The following is a 13,918-nucleotide window of genomic DNA, read 5'->3' as shown; positions in this document are numbered from 1 at the left end:
GCCAAATTAAAATATGACTTCGGGATACCTGAAAAGCATCTTCACATTAAATAGCATACTTATAAGTATTCTGCCGTACTACTACCCTTTACTCAGGCTTTCCTTAGAAGGTAAGTTAGCTCAGGAAGAAAATAAAACAGGTAGATGACTTTCTAAAATCTTTACTTTGAACAAAATTGCATTATGTGTGTGTCATTCTGGATTTTCAGCAATTACAAAACGTCTTTGAAATTAACAATACACAGTTTTAATATTTTTAACCAAAATCACATATAAAAACAGATTTAAGAAGGTGAGGCTGTACGAACAGTATGAGGAAATTTGTTAGCTCTTTTTTTCCCTTGTCAGCTCCAAATATGGAACAGAGAACTGATTTCTAAAATAGCACATTCAGACTATCTGATCCAAAAAGAAACCGAAAGAAGAACAGAAGCTGAGAACATGCTGATGATGTTGTATTACACCTTCCCAGAACTTTCTCACCTAACATTTCCCTAAGATGCTCTCAGAAGCGTTACTGGATAATAGAAGTGATATCTTTATGATTTTGTGAATAATAGGTTTTATTAGTATTAAGTTAAAGCAAACAGCCAGAACAATACATACGCAATTTCTACTACACACAATATAAAGAAAGTAAATTATAACCTCTGAAAAACAAAGGAAGAGGTACTGAAAAAGCCAACAAGTGGTTATGGATTATTTCATCCCCGTTAACATGGATCTGTGTATAGAGAACAGCTGTTGTTCACTTTTCCTAAACTGAAATAGGATGAAATACATAAACAAGTATAAAGAAAATGTTAATGGAGTTACACAGATTTTTGGGAACAAATTCTAGATTAGTAAGAAAAAGAAAGTTCGCCTAGTAGAAGAGGTTACAAGTGGGCTCAGGTCTCAAATTTTAGTGGTGAGGGACAAAGGGAGAAATTACAAAGGATTTTTGTAATGATTCATTTAATAATACACCACTTTCATAACAGAAGTGTTTTACACTTGCACAATGTTAATAACTTTATTATACATGGAAGCCTGTAATAGGCTGATTACACAATAAGACTGCAAACAACCACTGGTACTTTCCTGACACCAGAAAAGTACATAAGACTGAAACATCACCAAGAGTACATAAAAAAACCATCAGCATAAACGTCACCAAAATTACATTAAAAAACTAATCAAAAAATACGTTTTAAAAAAGTGGTTTAGAGCAGTGCCACTGCCTTTCAGCAGCTTTGAATGGCCACCAGTATTTCTAGCAGGTTTCCGTGGCTCCACAGGCATTAGTCATGATTCACATATAATAAATAATGTACCACAAAATACACATAACGTAAGGCAATAATTCCAAAGAAAAGTTCTGTTGATATTAACGAGCCACTCAAGTCCTACTCTCGTAGTTGACATCATCACCAGAAACCTTTGATGGAATTGCAGCCTTAGGCCCTAAGCCTGCAGCGATGAACTGCTGCAAGCCCCTGTATCCGTAAAGAGCTCCAATGACACCACCGGTAACGAAGAAGGGCACAGGGGTCCACGTCAGCTGATCCTGATGCAGGATCAGGGCCTCGGTATGTACAGTTGGGAGTATATTATTTCTTACTGTACACGGAAACCTTGACTGAATTCTAAAACATGTGGGAGTTTGCTGTTCATTATTTGATGTCATAAGACATCAGAAAGTACGTGGTAATATACGCACTTTCTGGAATGTAAAACTTCTTAAATGCTAGCTAAGATGGGTAAGAGAGGGAGTAGGTAATTTAGGCAAAAAGGGGAAGGAAAAAGGTGTAAATTAAGGAAAAAAACACCAATCAAGGTACTGGGAGCACAACAAAAAAAAAAAGGGAACCTTAAACAACAAAAGAAAGGGGGAAGGAGCAAAAGACCAACTTCTTTTGAGGCATGTAAAATAAATAATGCATCCCAAAAGGACATCTAGAATATGACTGTAGCTTCAAGTTGGGGTTACAATGGCATGAACCAGAGGCATGCTTTTTTTGTTCTTATGGTTTGTGTCAACAGAATCTCTTTACGGAATTACAGTCTTGCAAAGGAGTTCTGGGGACATTATTGTTTATATTAAAGCTACCATTCTGGGTTCTTAGTACAGATCCAACAGTATCTGCTCAACCTGTCCGGAATCAGCATCACTTAGAAGAACAGGAGTACTTGAAAAGCAACACGGTTTAGGTAGCAAAATTCTTTCAGACCAGCCCAGACGTAAGAGACAGCAATGTGAAATGTTATAGATCCCTTCCTCAAAAAGCTTGAGATATATATTTGTCACTATCTGTAAATTGGAAGTTCCAATACACTGGTGGTGCATAGAATTCCCATGCTTCGTTACGCTTTCCTGAGAGTAATTAGAATAAACCTTAGTCCTAGGAACAAAGTTAATTTTTTGCATTTTAAACTTTTGGGCTATTCCCTGACAATCTATATATGTAAATTTGATTGCTAAACGTTGCCACTTGAACAAAAACACTATTTTAATCTATTGATTCCTGATTAAAAACTGTAATAAAACAGATCTAAAAAAATCACGCTAACAAAATAAACTAAATATGAAAAGTTGCATTGAAAGGGCATGTTACATTATTCTTAATAGGACCGTGTAGAAACATTCCAATGGCAGTGTTGTCAAAGCAAAACTACAGTAAGAAGACCCCCCCCCCCAGCTCGGTCACAGTCGGGACCTTACCTGTAACTCTGACTGGTTGGGGTTTTTACTCGTGTACTACATGGCTCACTTACATCAGACATCATATTTGAATACCCTGAGAAATCTGAGACTGAAGTCCTTACCCTATGGTCCACTTCTCCATTAGAGTTAGTGATAAAAGTCATTGGCACCCTGCTGCCCGACTTAAACTGAGAACCAAACGCTTGTGCAAAGTTCTCGATCTGGTAGGTTGCTCTAGGCTCTATGTCCTTCTGAGGATCTATCTGGCTAGCTAACTCCTGAGATGGGATCTGAAAGCTCGTTGAGGACTCTAAGTTTTTCTGCTCCTTCTGGCCAGTCAGTTTCTGAGATGTAGACTGGTAGTTAGACGAAGTCTCTAAGGTTTTCTGAGGATCAATGAGATCATCCAGCTCTTGAGAAGGAGTCAACTGTTGATGCGTAGCCTCCAAAGCAGATAAATAAAAGCCTGGTTGAGAGCCAAGCAACATCCCAAACGGAGGTTTTGGCAACGCAGTTGGCAATACTGAGGTAACGGATTGGCTGAAGCCACACTCAAGTGGAGACGTAGTGTATATCTGTTTGTCCTGAAACAGAGTGTGGTTATGGAGAGTTGAAGACAAGCTAACAAACTGGAAACTGGGTCCAAATGCAAAACCAGTGCTATTGGTCGTTCTTTCAAAAGCTTGTTGGAGGTATTTGGAGTATTCTTGCAACATGCTCGCCTTATCATTTGAAACAGTTTGAGAGTTCGGACTCAAATTTTCTTCCTGAACCATCTCTGAATGTTCTCCTGAGCTGTGCAAGTCCACACGCTGTTCAGTTATACTGAAAGGATCTTCTTTCTGGCCTTCCGATTTGTGAGAGTACTGGTCCAAAAGGCTCTGTAAGACTTCATCAGGAATACCAGACTTGTCATGGCAAGTCTTTATTTCACTATTTAAGGATGCTGAATCAATAAGAGACAATGGAGTTTCATTATCCATAACACTAACACCTGCAGACTGGATGACGGACTGTTGGGAAGTCATGTGTCCGACATTAATTGAAAAGGCACTGTTACCACTTGCAGTTTGCAAGTATCTTCTTTTCTTTGAAAACTGCATGGCATCATCGTAATTACTATTTATTTGACCTGATTTACCACTTGGACTTTGGAGAAGGCCAATATTTTCTACACTGGTATTGGCTACTAACGAGCCCAGAGAGCCACTCTGTTTCCCAGACAGGGGTTTTTGCCCAAGAATATCTGGCAGTGGTGATACAAAGTTAAGGTAGTTTTTGTCTGCCTGTTTTCTGCTTCCTTTCTTGAAGACCAATTTTGGCACCTTTTTCTGAAGTTCTTCTACACCTGTGCCAACGAGACCACCACTGGAAGACACAATAGGAATATCAACTGCATAATTTGGCATGGCCACATTACTTGTAACTTGAGATTCCGCTACTTTGCTGCTACACTTATTTCCTTTGTTTTCAGTGGATATGCTTTTTGTTTTACTTTTTCTCCTTGAGGAATTTGTATTTCCCTGAGACAACGCAGCCAAGCTACCCATGTTATGTGACGATCCGGGCTCCATTCCAGCACCTGCTTTACCTATGGCTTCACCACACGTTCTTCTGTGCTTCAACAGTCTATCAGTCCTCGAAAAATACTGCTGACAAGTGTCACACTTGTATGGCTTTTCTCCGCTATGCGTCCTCTTGTGTCTCTCCATGTGGTACTTCTGGATGAACTTCATGCTGCACTGGTCGCACCCGAAAGGCTTCTCCCTGCTGTGGATCTTCTCGTGCCGCTGCAGCAGGTACTTCTGGATGAAGCCCATGCTGCACTGGCTGCACTGGAAAGGCCTCTCCCCGGTGTGAATGAGCACGTGCCTGCGCAAGTGGTAGGAGCTCCTGAAGGCAGCGCTGCAGTGTTCGCAGACGTGAGGTTTCTGACTCGGGGACGCGACGGCACCTTCCGCGTCTCCCACCAGGGGGGGTTTGGACGAAGCGCCGGGCTTCCGCTTGGCTTTGATTCCCTGAGTTTCTGGCTTTGGCCTCTTCGCCTTCTTGACCTGGGCGTCGTGCTTCGGCTCGCCCGAGCCGCCGGGGCCGCCCTCGGCTCTGCCGCCCAGCAGCAGGTCCCGCGGGGGGTGCTGGTGCAGGTGCTGCAGGAGGCTCAGGTCCTGGATCACGCTCTGCCCGCCGCCTTCGCCGCCGCCGCCCCCCAGGCCCGGGGGCCGCTCCTCGCCCGGCGCCCCGAAGAGCCCCCCGTAGTGGTGGTGCTGCGGCGGCGGCTCTTCCTCCTCCTGCTCGCTGGGCTTCTCCTGCTTGATGCTGACGAGGGACTGCAGGAAGCCCCAGGGGCCGCGCTGCGCGGAGGAGGGCGCGGAGGGGAAAGCCCCCGCCGGCTCCTTCTTGAAAGTCACGTCCTGGGGGGCGGGCGGCGCCGGGGGCTCGGCCGCGGAGGAAGCGGCGGCGGAAGGCGGGGGGAGCGCGCACTGCGGGGGGTGCTGGGCCGCCGGGGGGGGCGCGGCCGCCCGGGTGAAGCTGGTGACCGGGGGCAGGCGGTGGTTGAACATCACCATGCCGGGGGGAAAGCCGGGCTCCATGGCCGCCGCCCTCTTGCCGCCGCCGAGGAAGCCGCCGCCGAGTTTCATCCCCGGGAGGGCGGCCCGGGAGGAGCGCGGCCCTGAGGGGCTGCGGGACCCGCCGCCCGCCCGCCCGCCGCCCGCTCCGCCGCGCTCAGCGCCGGGCTGCCGCCGCGGCCCGGCAGCCGCCGCCCGGGCGCATCGCCGCCACCCCCACACCCGCGCCGACGGGCGGCTCCGGCCCGGGCTGCACTTACGGCTCCCGCCGCCGCCTCCAGTTAAAAATAACGCCGCGTCCGCTCCACAATGGAATTAGCAGCCCCTGCGCCCCGCACTGCACATGCGCGCCGCGCGGCACGCTGGGTACGGCCCGGCCGGCCGGGCGCCGCGCAGGCGGGCAGCGCGCAGGCGCGACGGTCCCCCTCCTGCCCGCCGCGGGCGCGTGGCGCCGAGGGGGGGCGCGTGGCCATGTTGGTGGGCGCCGCAAGGCCTCGGGCCCGGCCCGCGCTCCCCCGCGGCGCCACGGGGCGGGGCGGGGCGGTCGGGCGCTCCCCGGGGCCCCGCCCGGGCGCGGCCCTGGGCGGCACCTCCCGCCCGCGTCCCGCCGCCGCCCGGCCGGGCCGAGAGCCCCCGAGGCGGCGCCGAGCCCGCCAGCGGCGTGAGGGCGGCGGGGAGGCGGTGCCGTCCCCGCGGCGCTCCGCACGGAGCCCTTCCCGCCGCACCGCCCGCGGGCGCCGCGCGCTCAACGTCGGCTGCCGCTGCGAGTGCCCGGAGGGTACGCAGAGCGCGTAACACACAGCACAGCACAGCACGTGGGTAATGACTGCATTAGCCGGGCTGCGTTTGTGCAGCTCTGCGTCTGCAGCTCCTAATTAAAGTCAGACCGCAGTACCGCTGTTACTGCCTTCATCTCTACAGGACGCGACTCGCACACACGCTGCACTGAGGCAATGGAAGCCCTCAGCAGCAAGCTGCTGCCACAACCTAAGATGGAAGTGCCCGGCCGCAGCCTGTGGGCACACCTCAGCATGCAGTCGCTGCGCCCCTTGCACACAGCAGGACACGGCCCGCTGCCACGGGTCAGCCCCACGCTGCAGCAAACATGCAAAGAAGCCAACGGACAGAGTACCTGTTCTGTGCGTGTTCAGAGGTCATTCATCCTCACAGCAAAACTGATTTCCACCTCACGAAATACCTTCCTGTGTATCTGTGAAAATATCCAGAACACACTTGGTCAGCGTTCTTCTTGTGGGCTGTTACGTGCTAATAACATCTGAATAAAATCCTGCTTCGTTTCTCACCACTGACCTTGAAAGCCTCTCATATTACCATAGGGTTCTATGAAGGAATTCCAAAGTCTATAAAAATCTCAACTGCAGGGGTGCCTCAGCTCAAAACCTTGGGAATGGACGTGTTAATGCAGCCTGTTACCAGTAACACAGGCATAATGGAGGTAAAGAAACGCTGGGTAAATTCCTTATGATTCTTATGCAAAATAAAATACTCCCATATGAGAGTTCAGCCTGTACATATGAAGCACTTCCAGAGACCCGTTAGAAGCCATGGGTCAGGTTCTGACATCTGAAAAATATTAATGTAAGAAATGTAGTTGGATGCAATTTCTACACCCAACAAAATGTTGAGGGCACGTGTATAAAAGCGAGTTCCGTTTATATTTTAATTAGCAGAGAAGTTAACAGCACGTTTTCAACCACAAATTAAATGATGGAAGTTGAGGGCTGCCAGGTTTAGGGAAGTGTTAAAAGACAGACCAGGAATTAAAAAAAAACTTAAAGCAGCAGTAAAATATTAGTCAGTGCCTATGAGAAATGAGTCTGTCCCTTTATTCAGGGTGTCTGTGTTTAATGGTAAGCTGGGATGCATATAAGCTAGTCCAAGCATGAAGGGCAGTAGGACACTCATATGGAAAGCCAACTTTGTCCCTCAGTTATCAAGATAAGAAACCTGTCATTTCTCTCATTCACTCTGTCAGCCTTGAGATACTCCAAGCAGACTTACCTCTGTGTTGTACACCCCATATATCAGGAAGATGAAGAGACCCTGTAAAATAAAATGGAGGGAAAAAGCTGTTAACTCTAATCATTTCAGCAGTAGAAATACCTGAAATAAACTTTCCTGGGAACAGACAAAAGAAGACACACTTCATCAAGGTCAATTTATTTTTCTATTTTTCAACATTATAAGCTGTACCTTGAGCATTTATTTGATAATGTGGGAGTACATCACCTACAGCATTTGTGGTATTCAGGTGCTCGGCCATGAGAAGCTTCGCACCAAGACGCTAATTAGAAATAAGTAATTTTCTATTTGAATCATCTTCATACAAAAGCCCCACATAAATTGGAAAACAGAAGACAGATGCCATAGCAAAGGAAGGAGCAAACATCTCTACTTCTTTGGGGGTTTTCTTTAAAAAAAAAAAAAGAAATTAAGAAAAAAATGTATATTACCAGATTCCCTACTAAATATATGTGTGTGTGTATATAAATATGTAACCTTGCATATTCATTGGGAAATGCATGCACACTGGTTAATTATTTTATAAATCTAAACAGGAAGAAAGCAAGAAGTGCATGGGGGCAGAAAGGTATAATGCAAATAATACACATTATTGATCAGAGCTTTTCTTATTTTTTTTTAACAGCTTTCTTTACATGGTACCAGGATTGGACAAGAAGTAAGAACAGCTGACACACTCACTGCAATGAGGTTTTGAGAGCCTTCTTGCCGTACCTAAAACTCGGTGTCCAGGACCTACACGAACCACACAACACGTTCCTGGTTCCTGCAGTCTGCTGGCAGGTACTGAAACACATTAACAGTAATACTTACATTTATTTGTGGGGTTTTTTTGTTTGTTTTTAAGGAGCATAAATAAAAGGAATATATATTTTTAATCCTATGTGCAAATTACCCAAAGACAGATGAAGTAATTGTGGAATTGCCCACCAGCAAAATCACTGTTTCATTAGGCAGGGAGCAACAAGAGCTCATTCACATGTAGTGTTTTCCTGGATTACCCAGTGCCAGCATAAAATCCTTGGGACTAACTGAGATTTTGTTTCATGCCTATTGCTAAAGAAAATGAACAATAAATCCAGTATTTCAGTTATTTACTGATTACGTCAATGAACTCAACGAAACAAAAAATTGGTTCAGAGGATATACAGCCACATCTGTGAGCACGTCTTCACCCAAAATATACCTCATTTACGTCATGGGGCATATTTGTCAACAGAACAGCCAGAACCCTGGGACCTGGCAGCTCCAAGAAGGGAATTACACACAAGCATAATTACTTACAGAGCAAAGTCCCAGTTCTCTCTTCAAATACAGTGCACGTGGACCATTCTGACTGACTCCTTTCACAGCATCATCCAAAATCTGTATTTACATTATAAAAAAATAAAAAGATTGGAAACTTCCTCTAAAGTTAGGCCTCAGCCCTTCAGCTGCTCCAGGCAGGAGGTCAGGTGTCCCCACCACCTGGGAAGTACAATACATCGTAACAATAAAGATTTGGATAAAAATTGCATTTGTTGGGATTAAAATAAAACAACAGTATCCTTCAAGTAAGAAGCACAGAAGCCTTTTTTCTTTTTTTGGATGTATTTCTATCTCACTTACAAAGACGGAAAGGAAACTAACTGCATATCAGCACAGAATAAGTTATATTCTAGGCAGGAAAAAAAAGCAGGCTATGTGTAAAGAAAGGAGAACATCGCACACATTCGTCATCTTACAGGCATACCAAGAACAAACCCCACTTTTCAGGGAGACGTCACATAGCAGCTACAAACCTTCAGCTGGATTAGAAGTTTGCTTTGTGGAGACTGAAGAACAGGATTTCTGCTTGCTTAATTACAGTTCTGTCTGCAGCTCTGTGGAGGGCAGAAGTGGGCTGCTCAAACCTTAGACATGGCAGGTCCTAACAGAATTGCCCTGCTATCTTGAGTACGTCAGTCTGTGGACAGTGCTCATCTTCAATATATCTGTCAGGATCTGTTCCAGTTCGGGTGGTTCTACTGTAAGCTGATGCTATTAGCAGGAGCTTATTCTGCTTGAATTACTTAATAACCCTTCTCTTGTTCATCTTTAGGCCTTCATTCTTTTGTTTGTTTGATACAACTGAAAAAAAATTAAAAAATTTCAACTACTTAAAGTCATGCAGGGATATTTCAATGTGTCAGTTAAACATATTAGCAAAATATTCAAGTAAAAACTGTGCATAATTAAAATCAAAATACATTCTTACTAAATACCTAATATGACAATATTAGGAAGAGATCCTGCTACTATGAGCTTAAAAAAGAAGCCAGTCATGGGTAAAAATAGTTAATGGCAAGTGATTTTTCTGCTGTGCAGGAGAATAAAGACAGTAGGTCACAGGTAGCTGTCCTGAACTAGTTCTGCATATATGAAGTTCCTTGGTTCATTTCAAGTAGAAACTTCATTTCTACTGTTAACAGTTTTGCTGTCTAAAGCAGTGTTGTGAGGTTTCTAACTCAGTGTGCCATTGACTTCAGCTTCCGTAGTTACCACTAAAATTACTGTAGGCAGGCTTGGCAAACAGGAGGGGACAGCACAAATTTGAGTCAGATGAGAAGTGTAAAAAGAAATGAAAAACTGAGCGAAACATTTGTAGGGCTACTGAACTAACAGAGCCTCAGCAAACCGGTAATTGAAAAAAAAAAACAGTCACAGCAAAGGCATGGGAGCAAATAACAACCTACTGTCCAGAATTCTTTGGTATAGCATTGAAATTGATTCCTCTCTACCTCAGTTGTGCGTAGAATCAGATGACTCTTCCTTAGATCAGTCATGTTATAAAGGCACTTCCAGTAGTGTGGATGAAGTAGAGACGTGCAGGCAAAGCACCACTCTGGCTTCCACAGTAAGAATCCCTGTACTGATAGAAAATGAAGTATACAAATTATTTTCTTCTGTATTTGTTTTGTACACATTGCCACAAAGATAAACCTAACCCACAATGAAGATTGTATCAGCACATAGCCAGAAACAGAAAGTCTGTCTTTTGGGTTTTTGCAAAACACAGGTAGAACCCCTCCTAGGGGAAGGAGCAGTAACACAGTTGAATAATGTGATTTTAGCTGGATGAATCATTTGCTACCATAATTCTCAGAGGTTAATGGAAAAAAAAATGCAAGTTACCAGGGATGCTGTAGCACCTGTCCTGCTCAGAAACACGTGCTGCTAAGGAGCCACGCAGGAAATTACAGTTGAAACTATAACACGTGCAGTAGAGTATCTGGGATCTCGGTATATTGAAAGAGCAGCTCGGATTCTTCACAGCCTTTGGGACTCTGGCTGATGGGAAAGAAGAGCAAATTTCACTCCGCCTGCTTACTGTTAGCAGCCTATAACTTCTTCCAGCTGCCATCTGTTTCTTATGCTAATCATCAGCTCAGAGATACCCTTTCTGCTTTTAAACTATACTTTCTCATCTTTCCAGAATTCCTCCCGGTACATTTAGTGAGCTAAGGAACACGCAGAGAAATACATTATATGTCACCCAAAGAAATCATTATTGTTCTTTAAACCAATAACATCTAAAACATTTTCTACTGAAAAAAGTTTTAAATGACTTTCTTATTCTGAAGGTTGTTCTGCTCCACCCTGAGCAAGTGACGGCACACACAATAAGGGAGAAGCCTGTTTGTGGGGAGTTATGTGGTGCAAAATACATCAATTCACACCACATCAAGATAAACTGTGTTTCTTCTGTTTATCAGCATCTCACCACAGTTAGCCAGTTCAGTCTGGATCACTCACAGGTAGTTTGTTTGGGTTTTTTTTTTACATTTTTAGATGTGAGTACAGGAGAAATAAGTCCACTTCTCAGTGCATTAAAAATTTACAATTACTGATGTGCAGATTATACTGCAAGGACGACTGTAAGATCTCTGTAATATAAGTAGAACACAGTCGAAGTGTAACCCCACCCCAGCATTACCATTAATACGAGTTTATATTTGTAAGCGTTTCTCCACCTCAAATACACAAACAAGCACACACATTGCAAAGACCTCAAAGCCAGAAGCTACTGCATACTGCCCTCTCTTTTGCCATACAGTCGCTTAAAACCTAAAGTTACAGCTTCTCTCAATCTGTAGACTCCAGAAAATGACGTGGCTAAATTTCTTTTCTTTATAACTAATAGGCAGACCCCATACATCTAAACACAATGGCTGAAAAACAGCTGGCTGTGATCTGTATGGAGCCCATTCAGATCAATAGGATTTTTTCCACATTTAGAAGAGCTTCTCAGACTTCATCCTAAATATCCTTATTTTAACCTAACAGAACTATTTATCATTAGGGGTTGGTATCTGTTGTATTTATTTTTACTTTTTAGCTGTACCTGTGAACAAAATGTATGCAGCTTCAGCATTCAGAAGATCTAAAAATACACCTACACTCTCACACATTCTAGAGGGTTATCCATCCTAGGTTCCATTAGTAGCCTAAAAAAAGAAGTAACTCAAAGCTTTCCATCTAAATTCTCCCCAGTCAGAGGGATTCACGATAGACACTTTTTCCTCATAGAGCTAATCGCCTTATTATGTGACTGAACAGTTTTGCCACATCCTCCCCTCCATTTTTCACATCAGATCGGTTCTGTTTGGTTTAGATGCACAGCGAGAGAAACGCAGCACTGGAGGCCTCATTGCAAGCACATCTTTGCCATTGCATTGGAGGGGGGGAGGTGGGACTGCTGCTTCTTGTCTTTTAATCCTTGTTTGCATGTTAAGATCTGGTTTTGATAATATCAAAGAGGAAAAGGTCAGATGTTACCAAATTCTATTCCAGGTGTCAAGTACATTGTTTTGATAAAAAAAACCATAGAAATTTACTCTAAATCTGAAATTGTTAAGAGTGAAAGTAGTTTCCAAAGGTCATGCTTACATTCTCTTGATAGTTCTGTAACCAGTATGTACATTTACAACTGGAGTTCTTTTTACAGCCAGAACAGCCACGTGATTGTGAAAGCCAAGATGGATTCTGATTGCTCACACATAATCAAGATATTTCAGCTATTTAGATTCATACTACATATTGGCTGCAAAAACACCTTTGATATTTTGGTTTCAGTTGTGTAGGTACAGACAAACCACTGCACTTACATGCTTTGAAGGATGCTTCGTGATTTTCCTGCAAACTCTGCAGGGAAGCCTTAAACCACATAGCTGATGGTAGCTGACCTTTAGAAAAAGAACTGAGATACACAAAGTATAAAACACAGTACCTCAGGTACAGTTAACCAAAATAATGCATAGCATGTTTTCTTACAAAAAAAAAGCTCATTTGACTGTAGAGCCCAATGAATAATTCATTTGCACTCACTGTCTGAAAGTAGGCACTGAAGCTGGCTGTTACTTCAGGATTGACCCAAAAATGCACGTCACCACAGTCTTCATAGCAAAATAAACAAAAACATGTAATTGGGAGGAGGAGGTGGAACAAATTTCTAAATTGCCTTTCATTCCGTGTTGGATTTTTTAAAGCCTTCACAAAGGTTCACTTAGAAATGGTGAATTTTAAAAGGAGGAGTATATTAAAGAAATTATTTATGCCCCAAAACAACCAACATTCTCACTGCTTCTTGAGAAAACTTGTCTGAATATTTGTTGCACGATCGTGCACCATTTCTGTTCAAGTGAGTTGATATTTCTGCTGAGTTCTAAATAATTCATTATTCAGCTAAGCAAAGGTAAAGTGACAAGGAAAAAACCAGTAAGGTCTATTTCTATGCCCGTTTGCAAATGGAACACAGTGCTCAAATGGCATATTTTCGGAAAAGCAGCGATTTCAGTTCGGTATTCCGAACACTCATCTCGCTTTCCCTTGCACCACCTCTCAGTAGTTGTTATCTTTCAGCTGCCATCCATTTGCTATTGACAGAGTTCCAAACAATATTCAATAGGTCATGCAGTGTAAGAGGAAAGAAACCCACACTCCTACACACTCACGCAAAGCACACTATATTTTCCTCAACTACTTTTTCTTTCTGCCTGTTTCCCTACCAGGAGTCTTTTATTCCCCCCCTATGTCTTTCTGTCCACATTTTCAGAGCTTTTTCAATTATTGTCACTGTTGCTGACCATCCATAAGTATCACGAAGAGTTCTCATGCCTAGCTTTCCACTCCTCTTATACTGTTACCCTCCTTGACATTACATATGTGGTATCCAAGAGAAGAAAAGCAGCCAGGCCATGAAATGCAAAGCCACTCGGGGGCAACATTATCTGCGGGTCTACAAGGGTAGGTAAGAACAGAAAGGAAGGAAGGAGTCAAACAAGAAGAGGAACTGAAAAGCTTGAAGGAGATGGTACAAGGCTGCTTCAACAGGTGCACTAAAAATAGATTGGAAAAGATGGACTAAGTGCCAGGAACATAGCATCAATCCCAGCCAGCATAAGAATTCTTGAAAGGTAGTAGTGAAAAGAAACTGTTCCATAGCTTCCAAGAGTCTATGAATAGGGTATCTTCAGAAGGAAGTAATCAATTAAATGCACATGGTATTAAATTCTCCTTTCAAAGTAAAGAATTTTATCTGCAGTTCAAACCATTTTTAATCTATCCAGAATTAAGTTGTATCACTGTACCCTTAAAAGGTACA

At 43.8% G+C, this 13,918-nt stretch overlaps 2 protein-coding genes across 2 annotated transcripts in view; both read right to left on the bottom strand.

Annotated features, from left to right (window-relative positions):
- The window catches only part of KIF14 (kinesin family member 14), a 195,749-nt gene that overhangs the window by 130,524 nt on the left and 51,307 nt on the right, over window positions 1-13,918 (bottom strand). The window contains exons 36-42 of the mRNA XM_046944591.1: window positions 10,450-10,605; window positions 10,056-10,186; window positions 9,078-9,405; window positions 8,581-8,661; window positions 7,978-8,082; window positions 7,276-7,317; window positions 6,386-6,463 (exon numbers count right to left, since the gene is read on the bottom strand). The gene's annotated coding sequence lies outside the window, so the exon portion shown is untranslated. The remainder of the gene's footprint in view (window positions 1-6,385; window positions 6,464-7,275; window positions 7,318-7,977; window positions 8,083-8,580; window positions 8,662-9,077; window positions 9,406-10,055; window positions 10,187-10,449; window positions 10,606-13,918) is intronic.
- Window positions 146-5,671, bottom strand: LOC107053919 (zinc finger protein 281). The gene has a single exon (XM_040704806.2). It carries the CDS (start codon window positions 5,323-5,325, stop codon window positions 2,701-2,703), a length of 2,625 nt encoding a protein of 874 aa, XP_040560740.1. The 5' UTR covers window positions 5,326-5,671; the 3' UTR covers window positions 146-2,700.

The sequence above is a fragment of the Gallus gallus genome, chromosome 8 (assembly GCF_016699485.2).
Source record: "Gallus gallus isolate bGalGal1 chromosome 8, bGalGal1.mat.broiler.GRCg7b, whole genome shotgun sequence".
Classification (NCBI taxonomy): domain Eukaryota; kingdom Metazoa; phylum Chordata; class Aves; order Galliformes; family Phasianidae; genus Gallus; species Gallus gallus.
The sequence above is the reverse complement of the archived record's forward strand: the minus strand, read 5'-3'. Positions and strand labels throughout refer to the sequence as shown.

What these genes read in the sequence shown, in the direction of transcription:
- LOC107053919 (XM_040704806.2), bottom strand. Translation starts at nt 5,325, where the DNA reads ATGAAACTCGGCGGCGGCTTCCTCGGCGGCGGCAAGAGGGCGGCGGCC.